Genomic DNA, 22,230 nt, shown 5'->3' with positions numbered 1-22,230 from the left:
AGTTTGGGCGGGAAACCCCTTTGTTTTTTTATTAAAAAAAACCATATGCAGAGAGTTAGGTCGACCGGCGCCTGAAGTGGCCGAAAAAGAAAACCGAGTACAAAGATTTCCGCCTTCGACTTCGAGGCCATCGACGAGCCTCTCTCTCTCTCAACCTCCAAGGCTCCAACCAGCATTCTCTCTCAAAAAAAAAACCCTCCAACCAGCATATAGGAAGGTTCCTTTAACCCACTCACCCACGCCGCAAGCACCAATAGAGACGCGCCACGTGAGCCCATCCACATCACCTCCAAACTCAACCTCACCGACAAGTGGGCCTAACCTATTCACCAGTCCCACGAGACAGGGACACGTCGACCCACTCCATTAATTCCTCCGCCACACGCGCTTCCCAATTCCTTCCAGTCCCCCCTCTCTCTCTCCTCCCTACAATTCACAATTCGAAGGCGCATCCTTGCCCCGGTAAGCGGCGGCGGCGAGTCTACAGGTTTCCTGGGGCGGAGGCGATGGCGGCCGCAGGCAAGTTCAACCGGAGTAACCCGGCGGTGAAGCGGATCCTGCAGGAGGTGAAGGAGATGCAGTCTAATCCTTCCCCCGATTTCATGGCCTTGCCCCTCGAGGTTTCAATCCCGATCTCTTCTCCTGCCTTTACCTTGAGTTTTATCCGATCTCGTCTTTTTAGGTCTGAATCGATTAGGTGGCGTTGATTTTAAAGGAGTTCTGGGGTGCGGAAATTTAGACGTGTCTGTATTTTCTTCTAGATCTCATTGCATTACATGTAATTATTGTAGTCTGATCATCAACATTACCTATCCTTAGTAGCGGCAGATATTCCTTAGATTCTAGACAGAGTGTGCGTGAAATTGTTACAGGTTATTAGGCTTAACTTATTGCCACAATTTGGTTGACATTGATAGCCTTATATGGTTTACAATGCCCGTGTCCGAGCAGGAGGACATTTTTGAGTGGCAATTTGCTATCCTGGGGCCTCGAGACAGCGAATTTGAGGGAGGAATCTACCACGGGAGGATCCAGTTGCCCTCAGACTACCCGTTCAAGCCGCCATCCTTCATGCTGCTCACGGTCTGAAATTGCTGTGTCCCAATTTCCCTGCCTCAGTTCAGCATATGCTTTTTCTGAGCTGTTGATGAATCTTGCTTTGTCTTTTCCCCTTTTATCTATGTGCTGCAGCCAAGTGGAAGATTCGAGATTCAGAAGAAGATATGTTTGAGCATATCAAATTACCACCCCGAGCACTGGCAGCCATCATGGAGTGGTGAGTGTTCATTTGTTTGTAAAATGGCTGCTCAAGTAAGCTCTTAAAGTAAAGTAAAACTCAAACGCGTTGAATAGCGTCGTGTTCGTAGTGGATAATGTAAATGCCTCCATTTCCTCTAGGTTTTCGTAGTTTTAATGCGGCAAGTACTTGCCCTATGACCATGAAAAGAAAACATGGATTCTACTTCCCTATTATCTTAAGGTGAATCTGGGAAGTAGGGTTAGTTTGTTTAACAGCATGTTTTAAATGCTGTTATAATGTTATATCTGAGGCATCTGGCATCTGGCATGTGCTTGTTATTTTAATGTAACAGTTGCCTTTTTCATATTCTTTTTCATTGGTTAGCTAATACAGGGCTATGTGTAGTAGCGAGTATATATAGAAGTTAATTGCTATGATAAACCCTGCCATCCTTTTGAGCTTAAAACAAGAACAGGATATATTCCAAATATCGGCCAGTTAATCGCTACTCGGACCCCTCCTTGATATGAGAAGGCCATATTCGCGCCATTAACTGGCTGGGCCAATTAACTGCTAGGCACTTTTTTGGCCCAAAACTGCTGCTGATGCTGGACATTTGTCATTTGTAGATCTAGTAATAGTATGTACTGATGTAGGAGGAGAGGAGTTTACCTCTTTAGATGCTACTGCTGTGCCGTGCTGATACTGGGCATCCCCCTTATGTAGATCTAGTAATAGTATGTACTGATGTGCACATCTATCTAATTTAGAGCACACATTAATGCTTTTGTTTTAAATCTGCATGTTTATAGCACTTTCCCTTGCTACATTAACGTGCGCAATAGCATATTTATCCATTAAGTACATTGCATATTGCTATGTAGCCTAGGATATATAGATATGGGCCTAGTTAACCTATTGATAAATTCAGTTAATAGGGCAATTCGCCGATTTATTCCTACTCAACACCCGACGCATATGGTGCCAGTTACTGATATCATGAACATTCGGATATTGCATGCTATCATATGTACCTTTATAAGATGGACATCATCTCGTAATATACACTATAAAGTACTCCCTCCGTCCCATAATGTAAGACGGTTTTTGACACTACACTAGAGCCAAAAAACGTCTTACATTATGGGACGGAGGGAGTAGTATATATTACGTACACTGTATGACCATGATGCCAAGGAGATGGTTCTTTGTGTAATTGCCCTGTGGTATGGTATTTAGCGCTATACTCAAGCCAAAGGAGGAACATATTCATCCTCATATGTCATGTATACTTATTTATTGTGAAACAAGCAATCTTGGGTCTACTTATTACTGATCCACATCTGACTTGTAAGATTAGATTGCAAGCATGTCTCCCAAAATATCTATGTTCTTTTTGTTCACATTTTGTTGGGGAAGGAATTATGTTTTCATTTATTGTCTAGTCTTGACTCCGGAGCAGGTTAAATGATTACTAATTTTACATATAGGAATTCACCATTATTCCTTCTGGAGGATCTTATCACCATATCTGTGAACTGATAAATTACTATTTTTCTTGATTTATCCACCAATTTTGTTTCCTTGGTTGTTAAAAGTGTGTTATATAATCATGTATGTGTCTTCTTTTCCTTTTTCTTGTTCATATGATGTATACACAGCTGAGCCAAACTATTCGTGTTGCAGTACGCACAGCACTAGTAGCATTGATTGCTTTCATGCCAACAAATCCTGGTGGGGCATTGGGTTCACTGGACTACAAAAAGGAAGATAGACGAGCGCTTGCCATCAAATCACGTGAAACACCACCAAAATTCGGCTCCCCAGAACGCCAAAGTGTAATTGACGAGGTAAAATTCCAGACACACTTCAAAGAACTTAAATACGCCCCGTTCTGTTTCTTTGACACAAAGAACTGTTGCAAACACAGATCCATGAGCAAATGCTCAGTAAAGCTCCACCTGTTCCTCAACTGCTGACAATTGGCTCTGAAGAGGAGACTAACAAGACGGCACCCGACACTTCTGGTGAACATGCTGTCAAGGCAGCAGAAGGTGTCAACACTTCTGGCAGCAGCTCTGGTTCTGCTAATGATACTGACCTTCCAAAGCCTGATTCAGAGTCAGAAGTTGCAGAAAACATTGCCAGAGCTCAGGCAGATGTAATCCCCAGGGACAGCGGTCCGAGAGTTGTTACAGCACCGCAGAACCCCGTTGTCACAATCCAGAAGCCAAAGCATGACAGGTTGTTGACGTTGGCTGCATTTGGGCTGACTCTTGCTATCATGGCCCTCGTGATAAAGAAGTTCTTCAAAATCAATGGTCTGGCTGGTTACATTGAGGGCAAGTTTTAGGTAGGTTTGTGCATAAGTTGATATAAGAGGAGCGCCTGCATTATGCGTCTGAGCGGCTATGTTATCCTTACCATATCTTATATAAACCACCTAAGAAATGTAAATGGTTATTGTCTAGCTATAGATGAAGTGAGGTGGTGGTACCACCCGTACCCTACTGTATGTAGCACTGATGGAATACATGATATTTCATTATATGTGTGCGTGTGTGGCTTAAGTTGTAACGTTTGTTCTGGATGAAGGGCCTCTTGGTTACTGCAAATAATTGCTCAATTTCTTCAGGAAAATATAAACAACTGAAAATGATAGTGATTCTTCTATTAATATTTTTCTTGCTGTGAAGACTTTCATTCGTAGGATTCAAAACCGCAGGAAAAGGAAAAGCGTGGCCTTTGCTTCCAAACCAGAAGAGATCACGCTGGGCAAGATGACAGTCTGGACTTGGATCCATCGTTTGGAAGATGCCTCGTCAGAGCATCTAGAGATGATCATTCATACATACATATAGTTCATTGGCGGCGGAGAAGCGCACCGGCCTACCTTAACCCTAAAACTGGCAAAAATGGAGCTCACCAGTGAGCCCTATGGGTGCGGCAGCGACTAGTCGGTGTCGGAGGTGAGGTTGACATACTTGGCGTCACGCGCTTCGGCTTCGCGGCGCCACTCCTCCTCGAACTCGCGCGCCCTGGCAAGGCCCTACTCGACCTCCTCCTCCCGGCGGCGGCACTCAAGGCACTGCCGGAGGAGCGCCTGCCGGCGGTCATACTCCTCCGTCTCGCGGCGGAGGAGCAACGGCGGCGGCGAGAGCCCGCGGTTTGTGTACTTTCAGGCGGCCCTTTTCCTCGCGTCGTCGACTTGGACGCACCGCTGGCGCTCGGGGTCGTCGCCACCACCGGCGCCGCGGGCCGCCAACCACATTTCACACCACATCGAGGGGGATTGAGGTCGCCGGCGGCGAGAAATCAGGAGAAGGATTTGGGACTTGCGGCGGCGCGCGGATGGGGTTCCGACTCGTATCCCAACCACAAACCTGTACATATACCGCGTGGGGGTTGGGGGGAGGAGGGGGGCGGTTTGCAGGCCACTGTAAAAACATTTACGGGCCCACTATACAGGCTCTGGTCTAGCCCAAAAAAGGGCCAAACCCGTATAATCGCCAGAATTTTACAGGCCGCCCCGTTTCAAGGGGTTTCCTAGAGATACTCTCGGCGAACTTGCGGCGTCACTTGTGGGAGAAGTAATTGCGCTAGAATTTGATCTGGCAGGGGAAGCTTGATGCTGGCTAAGATAAAGCAAAAGATGTGCAACCCTGTTACAATACAGTTAAGGAACATACTTCACGTTGCCTGATAACACTCTTTGAGCTCAAAACTGGGCGCTTTGCTGTGCACTATCTGCTTTCCAGCAACCAGCGGTGAGTTTATCATAAACAGCAGTGTGCTTCATCAAGAATAGTTATAGTACAGGTGCCCCTGTTGGATCCGCAGAAAACCTGTCTCACCCCATATCAAACAAAATTTTGTGTCCAAACAGAGAGAACCATAAGAAAGTGAAATTAACAAAAAGAACATGACTCACATGCAAATATCTTACCGCAAATGATGAATATTCTAGTAGTGCATCTGTTCTGCACAACCTGTGAAGCTTCATGATGCAAAATTACAAAAGCATCTAGCCAGACTAACGAAAACAACGTGGTACAAACACAGCTCCAGAAGATCACAACAAAAATGCTTGGAGCGGCAGAGATTGTGCACGACATGACTAACTGGAAGCTGGAAGTGGTTGAAGTGCTTTAAGAGGATTCACAATTACTCCGTCGATAAGGCCATACTCCTTCGCCTCTTTCGCGCTCATGAAGAAGTCACGGTCAGTATCTACATTGATCTTATCCAGGGGCTGCCCAGTGTGGTATGCTAGGTATCCGTTCAAGTTGGCCTTGTGGTGCAGCATCTCATTGGCCTGACGGAAACACAATTCATGATTAAGAGGACTGGCAAAGCAACAGTATGTCTTACTGCCTAGCCAAAAGAGTGACTCATTGGTGTTCAAAACTAAGTCAGCAGAAAAGGAGGCATGGGAAAATAAAGATCTCCATCACTCAGATGCAATCCTGGTCTAAAATTAGCAGACATGTTTCACTTTGGTAAGTCACCTGGATCTCAAGGTCGGTCTCTTGTCCTTGGGCTCCTCCAAGAGGCTGATGGATCATTATTCTTGAGTTAGGTAAGCTGTACCTCTTCCCTGCATTACATACACACATTGAAGCACGAAGGTCAGTCTAGCTGTAGACTAACAGTGTAAGCAGTCACTCATATTACCTTTCGTCCCGCCGCTGAGTAGGAAAGCACCCATACTGCAGATGGAAATAGAAAAAGTAAGTGTAGAATCAATGTCACATAACACACAATAATAGGTCAACGAAAAACATTCCGCGAACGAACAATAATGGAAGGTTCCACACTCGCAGCTGCGGACAATAACTATGTTTTACACAGAAACTGTATCGTGAAAAAAAAATCAGCTCCTCTTTATTAAGGAAGTAACATCTCTCTTGATTCTACCCAAACCACTGTTCTATGACTTCAGCTAGATAAACTTAAAACTAGGAACTGTATTACATACAAGAATGCATATTCCTTACCACCATATTTAATTCTAATTATCCTAGTAAATATTGACCAAGCTTATTTACAACCTAAATACTGCAAAAGGTGAATTTGCAGACTGACAAAACCTCAACAAAGAGAAATGCGCAATGAAGCAGCTCTGGTGTTTTGCCATCCTTACAGATTTTACGATCATACAATTTGAAAATCTAGTCATCTTAATTAAGGATATATGATGTTACAAAATCCACTCATGCGGGAAAAAATGCTATCTAGAATTAAAAAAATACCAACATTTTACTTGCAGCAAAAAAGATACTCATCACAAAATCCTAGACTGGGCAGGTTATACTGAATAAAACATGCATCAATGATTTAAGATGCATAACAAAAAATTCAAAAGAAAAGAAAAACTAGGCAAGCTGAATAGCTGGAGACAGGTACTTGTTTAAAAAGGTGAAATCCACAAAAATGGAACAGAATCCCTGGTTTTAATAATCAAACGCCATTATAAAGATTATATGCAATGTGCAAACTATAAAGCATCCTACATCTGAACCAATCATCTATTTTCTAATAGAACATTATCACAAAGATGTCAGTACTCAGTACCTTGCAGCAAGTCCGATACAAACTGTGGAAACATCAGGCCTGATATGCTTCATTGTATCAAATATGGCCATCCCTTAATAGAAATAAAATAAATTGATGTTATTAAGCAAGAATAAGATGAACTGATGATTACAAATACGAATGTGAGTTATTACCAGCTGTCACTGACCCTCCTGGAGAGTTCACATACATAATGATATCCTACACAAAATTGACGAGAACCAATTATATCACCAAGTCTAAGGCCTGCCTAGGCAGCTTAAAACCTAAGCACTAAGATACGGTGGCAATACAAAAGCACCAGTAACAGTTTTAACAGATAAAAATCTAGTAGAAGAGACTTCCAGATGAATTCCAGAAATTTTTCCACAACATTTCTTGAAAAGCAGAATGAAGCCTCTCCTACTGGTAACAGTCTTAACAGATAAACTGCCGCCTACAACATCAAGTGGTTTCCTTAAATAGAGGAAACACATCCAAGAACTAGAGTGCCACACTCCATTTTACATCCAGAAACAACTCGACTTAATTTACATGTTCCACTGATGGTGCAAGAAGGCCCTAGAATGTGTTGAAGCTAAAGAAGTGACGTACTACTACTTCCCTTGATAATGGATATACATATCAGCAATTCTAGAGTAAGCTTCTGACCAGAAAACTACTGATCTAGGAATAAGGAACTGCAACAGAAGGAAGATAGTTTCATTTATCTGAATTTACCTTTCATCACAAGATCACAAGCATATACTCAATTCCAGGCCTACCTAGGCAGCTCAAAACCCAAGCACTATGATGTAGCAGCAATACAGAAGTACCAGTAACAGTCTACACAGATAAGCCCAGCACCTTCATTACATGGGTATTGGCAAACTAGAGTCCAGATAAATAGAACTGTTTCCTAGAATGTCAAGTGATTTTCCTTTAATAGAGGAAGCGCATCCAAGAACCACAGTGGCACTCTACTTAACCTGAAATAACTTCAACTACAGGTTCCACTTACGTTTAGTGCAAGGCACTAGAATGTGTTTTGAAGCTAAAGCAACACACTACGTCCTTTGATAATTGATATACAGATCAGTAATTCCAGAGTAGGCTAAGATGAATAGATCATAACAAAGCTTCTGCCAAGATAACTATTGATCTGGGACAGGAATTAGGAATTGCGCACAAGGAGAGAGATACATTTTTCGCAATTTACCTTGTTAGGATCAACGGCGTCCAGGTATAGCAGCTGCGCAACAATGACGTTGGCCATATCATCCTCCACAGGACCGCCGCATCGGATAATTCTCTGCAGCAGGACGCGTGCACATGTTCACAAACCCGCACATTACACTCGCAAAAAAGCTCTACAGAGCAGATGAAACAATTTTTCACACAGTTTAGCATTCCCGTACGTGCTGAAAGAGCTGGCTGACGACGCTCTGGAACCGCTCCATCACCATGGGGGAGGGCCCGCGCTCCTGCCCCGCGGCCTCCACTGGGAAGTAGGGCGACCTAGGCATCAGCAAGTCATCCCTGGCAGACACACACACAGCGCCATCAGCACCCTTATAGATCCCTAACTGAACCTCGTCCAGCGTACCAAACAGATGACGCGAAACTACAAGCTTTCTGCCACGAAATCGATTTCATCCTTTTCGTTTTGAAACCGGGCTAGTCCCCATTCCATTACTCGCAGAACGGAAATAGTACTACATAGTCGGAGTTTAACAGGATACAGGAAGCGCGAAAGGGAAGAAGCGAGTGGAATTGACTTCACCTGATCGACCAAATCCCGCGCCTGTGAGCAGCCCCGTGGAGCCCCACTCCGCCGCCGCCGGCAGAGGCGGCCACGGACCGAGCGCACCTCCGACTCCTGCGAGGCGGACATGGTTAGGGTAGAGTGATTGGAAGTGGAAAGAGGGGAGGAACAGTGCGGGAGAGATGGGAACCTGAGGAGCGGGAGGGATCTGGGGGGCGGATTCGGGCTGGGTTTGGGGCCAAGGAGAGGGGCGGTGAGGGAGGAGGAGGAGGCGGTGGAGGTCGCCATGGGTGGGGCGGGGAGAGAGCTCGCGGTGGGGGTTTTGGGCGGAGGGGGCTTTGGCTGCGCTTCTTATCCGGGGAGAGAGTGCTTAGAGCATTTCTAGTAGTACCCTAAACCCTCAAACCCTCAAAAATAACCGCTTTTTTACGGGTTGAGATGAAAAATTCCTAAAGAATAGAACCCCTTAACCCTTAAACCCTAAAAAAAATTTAGAGGCTCAACCCCTATTCTCCTTCCCAGCCTGTAGAAACAGGGGTTGGACAGCCCAACCCCCCGACCCTGTTCCATCGCCAACGAACGCGCGGGAGGGAATTTTCAGCTCCCCCTCCCCGGATCCGGCCGCCGCCGGCCTCCGGCCGCCCTCCCGCCGCGCCGCGCCCCGGTGCTCCATCCCCGGCCGCCCCTCCGCCTCCCCGCCCCGGCCGCCCTCCCGCCGGCCGCCCCTCCCGCCTCCCCTGCGCCGCCGCGGCCCGGCCGCTCCCGCCCTGACCGGCCGCCCAGGAGCCGGCATCGAGGAGCCACGCCGCCGCCCTGCCCTCCCGCCGGTCGCCCAGGCCGTCCAAGCCGCGCCGCCGCCCTGCCCTCCCGCCGGTCGCCCAGGCCGTCCAAGCCGCGCCGCCGCCCTGCCCTCCCGCCGGCCGCCCCGGCCGCCCTCCCACCGGCCGCCTCCGCCGCCTCCTCGGAGGTGAGGTATGTGCTTTTTTTCATTTTGTTTCATTTTTAGCACTAATTAGTGACTGTCCTTTGCAGATGGAGATGAACAATGAGGAGATTGTCATGGACTCGATGTCCGATTCGTCGGATTGGTCGACATCCGACGATTCCGACATTGATGAGTTGTTGCAAGACGACGACGTCGAGATGATGAGCCTCCTCATCGACATGCAATCGTTTGAAAACCGCGTGAAGCTGATGGATCAGAGGAGAGGGTCGAAGATGGGGTGAGTCACCATCTACCGGAATCGCGCTCTCGGACACGAGCATTTGATGGAAGACTACTTCGCGGAGGTACCTACATACCCTCCTCGTCTCTTCCGCAGAAGGTACCGAATGCGGCGTAGTTTGTTTGTGAAGATTGTCACCGATTGTGAGGCCGCCTCCTATTACTTTAAACGTCGTAGATCCGTCGCCGGTATCATGGGGTTTAGTGCATATCAAAAGATATCGGCGGCAATGCGGGTACTCGCTTATGGCATACCCGCGGATTATACCGACGAGTATCTTCGCATTGGGCAAGATACAACTACGGAGTTAGTCCGTAGGTTTGCCAAGTTGGTCATCCGGTTGTACGGTGAGCAGTATCTTCGGGCACCAAACGAGGAAGATACAAAGAGATTAATGGAAATGAATGAAAAAAGGGGATGGCCGGGGATGCTTGGTAGTCTTGATTGCATGCATTGGAGGTGGAAAAATTGCCCAAAGGCATGGCACCGAATGTATTGCGGTAAAAGCCGTGATGCTACCATTGTGCTTGAGGCCGTAGCATCTCAGGACACATGGATTTGGCATGCATTCTTTGGGTTGCCGGGGACACTCAATGATATCAATATCCTCAATAGATCTCCTTTGTTCAAAAGATTAATTTCTAGGGATGCTCCAGCTTGCAACTACAAAATCATGGACAATGAGTACTCAATGGGATACTATCTCACCGATGGCATCTATCCCGAATGGGCAACTCTTGTGAAGTCCATCAAGGAGAAAAATGGGGTGCCCTTAACAAGAAAAGAGGCTCATTTCACCAAGGCACAAGAGGCAGCCCGCAAGGATATTGAGAGAGCTTTCGGTGTTTTGCAAGCAAGGTTTGCCATAGTTCGTGGTCCAGCTCGGTTTTGGGACAAAAAAACCTTGGTGAACATCATGAAATGTTGTGTGATTCTACACAACATGATCCTAGAGGATGAGAGAGGGTTAAACCTCCCTTGTTTCTATGACAATGTTGGTACCCGTGTGCAACCGGAAAGAAACCCTTCTCGCATACACGCTTTTCTTTAAGCACATCGTGAGATTGAGGATGCAACCACTCATGGTCGGCTCCGGGATGATCTAGTAGAGCACCACTGGCAGTTGGATGGGCGGCGCATTGGCCCATGATGTATCTTTGTTTTACTTTTCTATGTCCTATTTGATTCGAACAATTAGTGTAATTTGCTCAAACATTGTTGTAATAATTTGAATGATTATTGTTTTATTCGGTGTTGTAATAATAACTAGAATGATTATTGTTTTATGTCAAATGTGATGGAATTTGTGATATGTCATATGATGAAATGTGATGAAATGTGTGATATATGAAATGACAGTTTTAAAGGTTGGGGTTGAGGCAAAGACTAGAACCCTCAAATCCAACCCTTAAAGCAGTTTAAGGGTTGGGTTTGAGGGTTCTAGTCTTTGCCCCTGTTTTTCAACCCTTAAAAGTGTCAAAAACTAGCACTTCTCAACCCTTAAAACTGCTATAAGGGTTTGAGGGTTTGAGGGTTCTACTAGTAATGCTCTTAGAAGGCAGTGAAACTGTGGGCGAAGAAAGAAGACCCGACGACGCGGGTCGCAGTAAGAGTGTGGGCTTGTTTAGCTATGGGCCCTGGGCTTACATTGTGCGGGAGATTGATAGTACATTTAGTTTGTAGGATAAAATAAAATAAGAAAAATAAGCCTCTCACCCTTCCCTCGAAATAAAAAAGGGGAAATGTTTCTCATGGCAATTTATGTTGGTGTGAGGATGAAAATTTTAGTTGGCGAGCATGGCAATTTTCTGGCTGCCATGCTCGCCAGCTAAACTTGCCACCCTCGGCAAACATAATTTGTCATGTAAAACATTCGATTTGCCTTGCCTAAAAATCTGACCTTCGCTAAATATTCCGATCCAAAAAATAAGCCTCTCACCTTAAATCTTAGTCGCGCTCTAACAAAAACAATATTACTTAGTCAGCTGTTAACTAAAGCTAGTCACCTACAGTTCTTTCTACACATGTTGAGTTTATTGTCACAATTGGGAATTTGTCACACTTCGTCAGCCGTATGCTTCTTGTGGTCATTATGTTGGCCACATGTTGTGTGCGCATGATTAGTTGTGGAAAAGTTTATCAATGAAGCATGTCCTGAACTCGCACATACTCTTTAACCATTGCGAAAAATCGTGTTTAAAGCATTGCACTTGTGTAACCCCATTTCAGCATATACACAGAAATGACTGCTGCTCAAATATACAACGTGCAGTAGCTGATACGTGATGCGGCATATCTGTGATTCCCTCCGTCCCACGATTCAACGGGCGTATTTTGCTTTGTTGTTTCTCGTTCTAGACTACACGGACAAGAAATGGAGAGATGCCCAGATCATGGCATTAGTCTCGATCACAAGTCTTCTCGCTACAGACAACAGACACGACACGCTAGGTTACAGACATCTAGTACTGCGGTGCACATGATCACACACACGCTACAGGCGTTTTAGTACATAGATAGATACACGTGGTCATACATACGCTACAACAACTGATACCATGTTACTCGCAGACAGGAGGCAGTGTTCAAAGCTTAGATACTACAGTCTAGCACTTCTTCCGACGGTTAGCTGTGATCCGCAAGGGTAATCACATCTCCTGCGGGGTGCGATAAGCTGCCTTCAGGAAGTTGTCGAATGGGCTAGCCGGTGGAAGCTTCACCATGGAGCACGGCTCCGATGACGTGCGGTTGATCTCGAAGCCACACAAATTTACCTGGACAAATGTTGTTAGTGAAAAGTGAAAACAAGATTCAGAGTAAACCGGTTGGGCTTTGTAGAATCTTCATACCTTAGGAAGGATGAAATGGTCGGCAGCGGGAAGGCTTGGCACAGGATTGTCTGGAGTCGAGTTGTGGCCATTCACGAGCCAGCTTGATAGCTTCTTCCTAGTGCCCGATCCCAGGGCCTCACATTGACTAGTCATTGTGCCGTATGGGAGGGGGGAGGTAGAAACGGATGACCCTGCAACCTGGCCAGCTACATGCAGCGCCTAACCAGAGAAACAGTCTACTACTCAGAACTCAATGCAAAAACGAAGTATATGTTTTGCTGTGGTTATACTAGCTTTACCAGACAAGAAAATGTGAACACTGAAACAGAGGTAGCAAGTGAAAAGGGGCTAGGGCAGTGGCAGATCCAGGAACTCAACATTGGGTGTTCAAAAAAAAAGATCACCCTAACAGAGAAGCCAATTGGTTCACGGCAATACTGTCAGTTCAGGACAGTGACATGTACTCCCTCCGTCCCAAAATAAGTGTCTTGACTTATTTTGGGACGGAGGGAGTATTTCACAACAGGTACCACACAAGAACTATGAGCCAACAACCGAGTAGTAAACCGTGTCACCGTGTGCAACAGCAGCTGAATTTCACAACAGGTACTCACCGATTCAAGCAGCTGACCAACACCCAGGACACGGGGAGCAGAATGAGGAAGCGTAATCTTGGATGTGGAGCTAGCAGTATTTGTAATTGGTGAGTCATGCAATCCACCATCTACCGAAGATGTTCTTGAACACTCCTACAATGCAAAAGGACACATGTGAGAAGATGTAAAAATACATTTTAATGATGGCAACGTACAGTACAAGAAGGAACATTGCAGTATTGCAAACTTTTGCAAGTGCCACCACCTAATGAAATTTGCGCTATTAGTAGGGACCATTTAGTGTAAGTGGCATACCTCATCAAAAGAAAGGGATTCATCCGAAAATGCCTGCGCATGAAAGTTGGCCCAGTCAAGGGCTGAATTTGAACCAAACAAGGGAACTTCTTCAGGAGTAAACATCTCTGTGAGCTCCTTCGCCACTGCATCCTTGTCCATCTGATAACGCAGTTATAAGAACATTAGGAAATAGTACGTTACCTTCACTTTCAACAGCATCAGTATGTGATCTCACTAGTGCCATAAAATGCAGTGTCAACAGCAAATAGATGACAAAATTGAACCATTCTCACAGGACTAACCTCTGTTAAATTTGAAAGTGCACAGGCAATCACATCAAGCACTTGCTGATCATTTATTCCCACTTTCTTTCTGCAATCAGAAAGTACAGACCTAGCAACGTCTTGATCACTTTCAGAACCATAGCTGCCAAGATCCGATTGCAACCTTACATAGAGTTGCAAGTCTTCACCAATTCTTAGATAAGAATCAATCTGCAAAAAAATATGATAACATAGTTTTCAGCAAATGTTCAGGAAATTGAAGGTAATTTTATATTTGCTAAATAGTGTCACTTATTTATGAACGGAGGGAGTAGAACAAACAAAAGTTATTGAAGAGATAATTGGGCAATGGGCACAGAAGGCCACAAGAAAGCTACCATTAAAGTGAGGCACGCCAATGAACATTAGTATGAACACATGCGTTGCTGCACACAAGAAATACTGCAAGTATACATTTTTTTTGGAAAAAAAGCAAAGTAAAGTTTCACCTAAGAAACATAATAGGAGTATCATATTAGCATCTGTACTAGAACTTAGGACTTGCATCAGATAATGTAAAATACTCCCTCCGTCCCAAAATAAGTGTCGCTGATTTAGTAGTTGTACTAAATCAGCGACACTTATTTTGGGACGGAGGGAGTACCTTAGAAGTAATACTTTTATTTAGATATAAAACTGAAGTACAGTTTCACATGCAGAAACATAATAGGAGTATCTTATTAGCATATGTACTAGAACTTACACCAGATAATGTAAAACACCTTAGAGGTAATACTTCTTCTTTTGAGAAAACTGAAGTAAAGTTTCACATGAAAAAACAAAACAGAGGTATCTTAATAGTTTCTGTACTACAACAGAGTACTTACATTGGATGAGGTAAAACACCTTAGCAACTCTGCCAATTCAACAATATGACAGACTTTTCCAGCAAAAGCCAGCATACTCGTTGCTAAGGAAAAAATAGACCGTTGGCAAGAAGGGGGCAGGCCTCCTGGAAAAATTGCATATAAGACGAGTGAACTTCATGATGCGGATGCGGAAACATGTGATCATAAATTTCATTATGCAGATCCTACCACTTGGAGTTAAAGCAATACTTCGGAGGGACAGAGGCAACTGGAAGAACTGAATGTTATTACTGTTGCTTGAATTCTGCAGCACCAAAACCACTATTTCAACATGGGAAATTTTACTTAGCCAAGATAATGAGAACTTCGATAGTATGCAAGGATATATTTCTTGCAGCATAAAGAGATTGACATGACTAAGTATCTCTTTATGGAAGAAAAGTGCTATCCAAAAATGAGGAAAATGAGAATCACTTGATAAACTCTTCATGGGTATACTTGAAAACTTAAAAGATACGGTTTAAAAAGGAACTCGTACCTTAAGGCGGGAAGAAAGAACAGTGAGGCTGTATGAATGACCAATGGCCTCATAATTAAAAGGAGTGTTATCGGTCTGATTGGCCTGTATCCAAAACGCAGACAGCAATTGATTTGTTTGATCTTCAGTTAACAGGACGATTTTGGTTTCCTGGAAGATGGGTCAAAAGTTTTTTCTTCAGTAATCATGATCAATGAGTTGTGTATCCCTCTAAGACTACCCATAGTGGGAGTAACATAGATGACACCTAAGCAAAAAAGATAATGTGGCAGCTAATTAATGAAGAGAGAAATAAATTGAGTAACATAGCTAGTTACTCACACAATGAGTAACATCACACATACCAAGCCAAGATGAGTCTACAACCTAATAAATGAAATGTTGCATGACACCACACATATGTTATGCCCCACTATATAGTAACATAGACTAGTAACATAGCATGTTACTAGTCTAAGTTACTCCCCACTATGGGTAGTCTAAGGGCTCATTTGGTTGACGGAGGGAACAAACCAAGGGCAGCTAACCACCTCGGGGGAATTCAGGGCGTATGTACGATCCCCTCCTCTTGTGGGGGAAATATCCCTCAATTCATGTGACCAAATGGCAACAGCTGCCAGCTGGACCGGGGGAGATTTTTTTGAGTAAGAGGAAAGAAACTGGACCGGGGGAGATGAACAAAGGAAGCGGGCGTCACGAACAACGACTGCGCGTGAGAAGAGAATCGTGGGAAATTCCACGAGTGCGGAGGCCTGGAAACTGCACCCGGGAAAATAGAGGGGTTAGGGCCGGCATGCCCCGTGGGCTGGGTCATCCAAATGTTGGGCTTCTCTCTCCCGGGGACAATTTCTGCGTGGGCTTTGCCCCCTGGATAAAGGCCGGGATCCCTGGGGGATCCACAGCAACCAAACGAGGCCCAAGTGATCCAACCAGACCCAAAAATATATACTCCCTCCGTTCCATATTAGTTGACGCCCAAACAGATGTATGTAGCACTGAAATACGTCTAGATACATTTGAGCGTGAACTAATATGGAACGGAGGTAATACATCGCAACAAAACAAGGAACCTTGCAGGGGTGAGGTGGGGATGGGGCAGGACTGGGTTACCTCAGCAGAACTAGCTAGTGTTGCCCATCGATCGACGAAAGAAAAGACCAACTTTGAAAAATAAGCCGGGCTTTTTCGTGCCCAAACATGCTTATTATCCTCTTCATGGGTGTTTCTTTCCTTCCCATCATCATGCATCATATGTCCAGGCTTATCTGAACCTAAGCATTCTTTCTCTCTCCTTAACTTCTCAAGTAGAGCAGTAGCTGAAGAAAACACTGATGGTGATCGAGATTGACACTTTTTTGTTGCAAATAGGTACTCTGAATCACCCCTCTGATGGCTTGGGCCTCGGACAATTACAGCAGAAAATATGTGGTGCGCCCCCACACGAGTGTCTGCATCTGGATGTACCATGGATCTCAATATCTGCTGGAGGAGTGCTTCCGGAAACACCTGCTACGAAGAGTTAGATTAAAAACTCAGCAAAGAATGGCAGAAGTAGCCAACTGATCACGGAGTAGAATTCTGCAAACGATGAACAGCATGCAGTGCAATAAATTATTTGATGTGAAGAAGAGAATACGCAGTTTCTGAACTTCATCACACCACTCTTTATTAATTTAGAAATTATTTGATGAGTGCATAGTATAAATTCAGAACTGACCATAGGAGCGTCCGAAGATACTGATGTCAAAGAGATTATGTGGCAAAGTATCAGCGAACTTCCAATAGTTGCTCTAGCAACAGCAGGAATAGAAGGCAAATTCTCCAATGTAATTGCCATCATGTCATAAAGTGGGCGCACATCTTTAACCTATAAGAAGTTCCAAAAAATTAACAAAAGTGAAGGGAATGTATGTATAAAACTATATACTAGTGTGACTCTTCAGCGTCAAAGCTCTCGCAGTTGCAGATTTCTAAGAAAGATGCACTAAAAACATCCATGGCAGTTAACAAATGTTAGCGTGTAACTGGAATAGTGTGGGACATACTCCTCTTACGACTTCAACAAGACAGCCCTCCAGGAAATTTTGAAGAGACTCATTCAAGCTCAGCTCTGCAACACTGGCTGACTCCATGGCCTCTAGTGTTTTCCTCAAGTGCCTGCACAAGTCACCTGCTACTGCAAGTTCAGGAGAAACTCCTCGTGATCGCAGCTGCCGTGCCAAAGATGTTGCTGTCTGAATAATATCAGATTTAGTCTGAGGACAATGCAAAATATTCTTGTGGTCCAGATGACGGATGACAGTAGTCAAAATCAATTGTTCGTTGCCTATGAGAAACAAATGTATTAGCACTTTAGCAGACAAGGAAACACCTTAAATATGTTGCAAACAGGAAAGGAAAGTGCACTGTGGACTGCAAATGTATTCCATCAGAAAATGGGTCACGATCTACCGAGAAACGAGCAATCACAACAATATAAGAAGACTTATAATACATTCAACAATTGAAAACGCCAAACATAGTGTTTGCTCAAAGATAACTAAATAGATTGGAAGAATGGAACAGCAAGAAAATTGACGACACTTTATCTATTACTAGAAAGAAAAGGATCTTCATAGCATGCCATGTAATTAGAAGAATAAATAGAAAGCTCATGTATAGCATAACATGACCTACGTATTTTTACTATTTTGATTGATAGTTCAAAATTCAAAATCTTCTTGGGAACAAAAATTTACCTGAACTCTTCTCTGGGTAAGACATATCAGACAAGACAAGCAAAGCTAATCCATGCCGAGGAGCCCATTGTTTCTTCATATCAAAGTAAGAAAACATTGGATCAAGGATGCGTCGCATAGTTGTACTCTCTTTGGCCAGTTCCACAAGCTTCTGAACACAAATATGGGACCATACTTCTGGAGATTCACGCTCCTCCCTGCATAGTCATTCAAATGAATCATAATATGTTGGGTTCATCTGAGCTCGAATATTAAAAAGAAGCAGCATCAAACATGTCACAGAATATAGGTTGGACGGTCATTCTCAAGGCCATTACTTCTGGTGCCAAGTTACCATTCATCCCTTGATTGATGGATTAAACAGCGAAAAAACATACTTGACTTATTTATATTATAATCTGCTATGCTTCAAAAGGAAATTTTCTTCTCAATGTTTCGTGCTCTTTTTCTGCATCTCCAGTGCAATGTGCATGTACTTGATAGCAAGGTCACACTAGCCATACAAATAAGTTGTCAATAGAAGTTGAAAGACACCTACACTTTTTAAGTGTGGTATCTGAACCTCGGTTATAGGCTTCTAGCATGTATGTACCCTTCAAAGTATGAAAAGGAATGACATGCACTATTGCTAGACACCATACAGAACTAAAATGAACTGAAAAGTTGCAATGCAGTAAAAGTGTGTATGATGTGCACCAGCATGCTTTTTTTTTCTGCACAAAATTTAGGGAAAAGAAAAAGTGCTATAGCGGGTATATATGAATGAGAATGACACTTCACCTGGTCAGTGCTGAAGAGTCCCTTGCTGATCGCAGTCTAGTAGTTGTTGCACCACAGAAATTTACATCATTACCTCCACCTAAACCAGCTCTTCCCTCACGCCTGACTATTTCATCAACCCAGTTATGCTGTGATGCATGTCTGTCATCATCACCACCAGCAGTTCCATCCATCCTATAATTTTCCAAGACCGACTGCACCATCTGTCACGTCAAAGAGAGTTAGATTGTCAACATCCATCATTGCATTAAACTTGAGAAATATAAAAGTTCTTATGTGCCATGATATAACCATTTTACTAGAAGTCAAAACAGAAATCATTAAAAAACTGGATAAGTCAACAACATTTGCAGTCTGCAGAAGACAAGATAAATAATGGTGTTCTTTATGACCACACAAGCATTCTATTGGTAATAACCTGGTGCAAACGAGCAACTAAGCAAGCAACCAGGTTGAGCAATTTGGAACTCAACTGTCCAAGAAACAAGCTTAATCTCCTTTGATTCTCCACAGCCACAAGTAATGACCAATGGAGCAATGCAACTAAAAGAACTGATTGTAGTTACCTCATCAAAATCAGCAAATATGTATGAATGCTCCTTCATAAACCAGATCTGCACGAGTATTACAATAGTTAACTGAACTGGACATTCAAACAAATTACCTTGAAATGTGAAGAAGATAACAGAAATGAAGAAAGAGAGCTGCAAAGCCACATTTACCATTGCTGAGAGACACTGTAGGCTTGCTGCACGCAGAAGACTATGCTCCACTCCCTGTTGCCGTGAAAGTGTGCACACTTTGTGGACCAAGCTCTCAATATTTCGTGCATATGTGTTGTCTACCTGTGAATGTGACAACATAGTGAATGTCATACATAACTAAAAAAAATAAAGTGACTCGAGTAGTAGCCTTTCATGATTAGGAGGAACAGATTGAAATGCAATGTTTATAACTCTAAGCATGTCTGATCCATCATAATGCCCACCTGGCTGTAAATAAACCTCGCTAAAGTTTGACATCCAAGGATATGAATGTTCTCCTGCTTGCTTTCCAGAAGGTCGGTAAGGACGTTCACCAGGCTGATGGCAAAATATGCCCTATACCATCACATGCACACAGTAACATAACTTTTTAGCCACGAAGCTTCATCAGAAACCATTAACATTTTCAAATAGAAAACGTGAGTGGCAGCCAAGAATCTCAGAAACTCACATCTGCTCCTTACAAATGAAGAGTAGCTTGCTGTATGCTTCAGTGATTATCTTGACATAGTTCAAATGAGCAGCGCGCAGCTCCTTGCGACTCCTCTGTTCCAGAAACTTGGCAATCTGACAAGCATGCAGTGAAGAGAAACCTACTGAATATTGATTAACCAAAGACTCCTAACGAATATTCTAGCAATGAAACGTGAGAAAGCATGATGCAAAGGTCACATGCCTTTGGAATGCGCAGGGGATTCTTGGCAGCATACTCGCATAACTTCATGATTTTCCTCTCATTTGGGGGACCCTCCTGCAAAGGTAAACTCTACTCTATGAGCAACTATACGCCCTAATACTGAAGTATCAAGTATGTGTGAGCATTAGTGTGTCCTTTGCAAGCAACAGCGGAAGCTGCATTCTGCAAAAAACAATTACACAGTGGCAGAAGATAACCATGTGACATGGCCACGTTCTGTGGAGCATGTTTAAGGAACATGTGGATTACTCCACTTATAGATCGAAGACAGCACAGCACAGCATATTCAACGACCGCAGCAGCAACCAACCAGGCCGGCCAACAATAGCGACAAGCGGGCACTTACAGGCGTCTTGGGGAATATCTCAGCGAGCAGCTTCTTGTACCGCTTGACGGGGCGGCGCGAGCTCGGGCGCAGCGCCGGGCAGCAGACGCACATGCTCTCGCACGACGGGAACAGCTTCGCCCCCATGAAGCCCATCTTCGGCGGCCCGCGGAGGCTGGACGCTGGACGCTGGAGCAACCGGCTGGGTCAGTGGCGGATCTAGACGGCGTGCCGCGTGCGCATTGTGGAGTTCAGTGGGATTTCTTAACTATTAATCGCTGGACGGAAACATACCTCCAAGTTACCTCCAAACCCAACCAACGGGCGGAGGTTGCGGACGGGGTGGAGGCACGCGATGCCGCGACGAGGGAGAAGAGTAATGGCGACGCGCGCGAGAGGGGCGGAGGGGTTGTGGGGCACGCCACGGCTAGCTAGGTCAGGAGAGTCCAGGCATGGCGGAGACGAGCGAAGGGGAAATTTTGGTGTGTTGGGGGGGAGTGGGGAGTGGGGAAAGAGGAGGAAAGGCAGAAGAGGGGCTTCACGTGACCGCGGCCTCGGTGGCAGGGCCAATTGGAGCAGCCTTTTCTCCTGTGCTCGGCGAGGATTGACGACGGCTTTCCACGCCCACCCGCCAGCCTGCCCAACACAGGGTGTTTGATACGTTTTAGACTTTGTGTGACTAAAAGTAGTGGGACTAAAACTTCCTAGCCTCACCCATGCTTGGTTTCAAATACTAAAGAGATTAAAATCAAGTTAATGAGCATTTATTATCCTTCAAACTCTTCAATCCAGAACTTGCATGTGTTAAAGGAGAGAAGTTAAATGAGGAGAGAGGACTAATCCACATTTTAGTAGGGGTACTCCTCACTAAAAAAATTTAGTCTCAAGACTAGTTTTAGCTCCTCTTTAGTGAGGGGTGCTTGGAACTTTAACCTCTTAAAGAGACTATTTTTAGTCAGACTAAAATAAGTCCCTTGGATCCAAGCACCCTCACAGTGACGCACATGACAAGGCGTTGGGTTTGGATTTTGATTGTATCCGAGGCTTCTTCAGGAAGATAGGATTCTTAACAATGGAGGGTTATCTCTCATTTAATATGCTTTGTTTTTTTAACCACATATGGCTAGTGGTGACTTTATCAGAATCTCTCTTCTTAATTAACCACCGTAAAAGACAAAGTCATAACTCTCTTCTTAATTAATCTCTGTCTAACATAAAATCATCGGGACTAGCCTTATTTAAGTGGAAAATGATTCTCTTCAACCGATCGATCCTGCGTGAGCGTCCGCCACCTCCGTGTTCATTGGATGGGCTATTAATCAGACGGTTAGGAACCAACCCCTATGTGTCAACGTTCTGCAACTCGTCCATTGTTTTATAAAGGGGTTATGCAACTAGCCTCTTGTTGCAAATCGACGAGGGGTTAGATCCTGCAGCGGCTGGGACTACGGAGGGTGTCGGCAGCTGGGACTAGGGAGGGCGGCAGCGTAGGCCTATGAGGCAACCCGGCAGACCCCCGCGGCGGTGACGATGGTGGGATTTCCGCCGGCTGCGACCGGCCTCTGTATGGATCGAGACATTCCTTTCTCTCTGCTCCTGTAGCTGGCATAAGTGGTAGGCGGTGGCGGTCGCCGGTGGTGGTGGTGGTGGTGGTTCTCCCCGGCGTGCTTCTGAAATAGCGGGAGCGGCAGCGCTATTGCTCTACTGAGGCCAGCGACGATGCGCTCGACACAGGCAACAACATCAAT

General features: G+C 44.7%; 3 protein-coding genes across 6 annotated transcripts; 1 reads left to right on the top strand and 2 right to left on the bottom strand.

The window, feature by feature from the left end:
* Positions 1–316: 316 nt before the first annotated feature.
* Positions 317–3,917, top strand: LOC109742832 (ubiquitin-conjugating enzyme E2 32). Its single transcript, XM_020301928.4, has 5 exons — positions 317–620; positions 952–1,083; positions 1,192–1,276; positions 2,927–3,090; positions 3,171–3,917. The coding sequence occupies exons 1-5, from the start codon at positions 507–509 to the stop codon at positions 3,591–3,593; spliced, it is 918 nt and encodes a 305-aa protein (XP_020157517.1). The 5' UTR covers positions 317–506; the 3' UTR covers positions 3,594–3,917.
* A 1,231-nt stretch (positions 3,918–5,148) lies between these two features.
* LOC109742837 (ATP-dependent Clp protease proteolytic subunit 5, chloroplastic) lies at positions 5,149–8,929 on the bottom strand. The gene is made up of 9 exons (XM_020301935.4): positions 8,749–8,929; positions 8,577–8,672; positions 8,212–8,332; positions 8,013–8,105; positions 6,970–7,015; positions 6,815–6,887; positions 5,915–5,949; positions 5,749–5,837; positions 5,149–5,555 (listed from the first exon to the last, which is right to left on the bottom strand). The coding sequence occupies exons 1-9, from the start codon at positions 8,844–8,846 to the stop codon at positions 5,358–5,360; spliced, it is 849 nt and encodes a 282-aa protein (XP_020157524.1). The 5' UTR covers positions 8,847–8,929; the 3' UTR covers positions 5,149–5,357.
* A 3,230-nt stretch (positions 8,930–12,159) lies between these two features.
* LOC109742828 (protein SEMI-ROLLED LEAF 2) lies at positions 12,160–21,103 on the bottom strand. 4 transcript variants are annotated; one of them, XM_020301923.4, is made up of 20 exons: positions 20,777–21,103; positions 20,504–20,671; positions 20,137–20,211; positions 19,912–20,027; positions 19,685–19,796; positions 19,419–19,541; positions 19,263–19,310; positions 18,697–18,899; positions 17,917–18,113; positions 17,224–17,504; positions 16,896–17,045; positions 16,289–16,687; positions 15,179–15,328; positions 14,869–14,944; positions 14,659–14,783; positions 13,811–14,002; positions 13,527–13,667; positions 13,230–13,364; positions 12,634–12,834; positions 12,160–12,558 (listed from the first exon to the last, which is right to left on the bottom strand). In XM_020301923.4, exons 2-20 carry the CDS (start codon positions 20,636–20,638, stop codon positions 12,433–12,435), a joined length of 2,985 nt encoding a protein of 994 aa, XP_020157512.1. In that variant the 5' UTR covers positions 20,639–20,671; positions 20,777–21,103; the 3' UTR covers positions 12,160–12,432. The 4 variants fall into 4 exon arrangements, with proteins under 4 accessions (XP_020157512.1, XP_020157514.1, XP_020157513.1 ...); XM_020301925.4 differs by having other exon boundaries at positions 16,289–16,684; XM_020301924.4 differs by having other exon boundaries at positions 20,504–20,664; positions 20,777–21,038.
* Between the last annotated feature and the right edge of the window lie 1,127 nt (positions 21,104–22,230).

The sequence above is a fragment of the Aegilops tauschii genome, chromosome 4, assembly GCF_002575655.3.
Source record: "Aegilops tauschii subsp. strangulata cultivar AL8/78 chromosome 4, Aet v6.0, whole genome shotgun sequence".
NCBI classification, from domain to species: domain Eukaryota; kingdom Viridiplantae; phylum Streptophyta; class Magnoliopsida; order Poales; family Poaceae; genus Aegilops; species Aegilops tauschii.
This window is presented reverse-complemented; position numbering and strand designations above follow the sequence as displayed.

What these genes read in the sequence shown, in the direction of transcription:
- LOC109742832 (XM_020301928.4), top strand. Translation starts at nt 507, where the DNA reads ATGGCGGCCGCAGGCAAGTTCAACCGGAGTAACCCGGCGGTGAAGCGG. An exon ending in CATCCTTCATGCTGCTCACG is followed by an intron (nt 1,084 to 1,191) that starts GTCTGAAATTGC and finishes TATGTGCTGCAG; the next exon opens with CCAAGTGGAAGATTCGAGAT. An exon ending in GCCAAAGTGTAATTGACGAG is followed by an intron (nt 3,091 to 3,170) that starts GTAAAATTCCAG and finishes TTGCAAACACAG; the next exon opens with ATCCATGAGCAAATGCTCAG.
- LOC109742837 (XM_020301935.4), bottom strand. Translation starts at nt 8,846, where the DNA reads ATGGCGACCTCCACCGCCTCCTCCTCCTCCCTCACCGCCCCTCTCCTT. An exon ending in AGATCCCTCCCGCTCCTCAG is followed by an intron (nt 8,673 to 8,748) that starts GTTCCCATCTCT and finishes TCCGCCTCGCAG; the next exon opens with GAGTCGGAGGTGCGCTCGGT. An exon ending in TCAGCCAGCTCTTTCAGCAC is followed by an intron (nt 8,106 to 8,211) that starts GTACGGGAATGC and finishes GTCCTGCTGCAG; the next exon opens with AGAATTATCCGATGCGGCGG.
- LOC109742828 (XM_020301923.4), bottom strand. Translation starts at nt 20,638, where the DNA reads ATGGGCTTCATGGGGGCGAAGCTGTTCCCGTCGTGCGAGAGCATGTGC. An exon ending in TATCTTCGGACGCTCCTATG is followed by an intron (nt 16,688 to 16,895) that starts GTCAGTTCTGAA and finishes AACTCTTCGTAG; the next exon opens with CAGGTGTTTCCGGAAGCACT. An exon ending in CACTAGCTAGTTCTGCTGAG is followed by an intron (nt 15,329 to 16,288) that starts GTAACCCAGTCC and finishes CCCATCTTCCAG; the next exon opens with GAAACCAAAATCGTCCTGTT.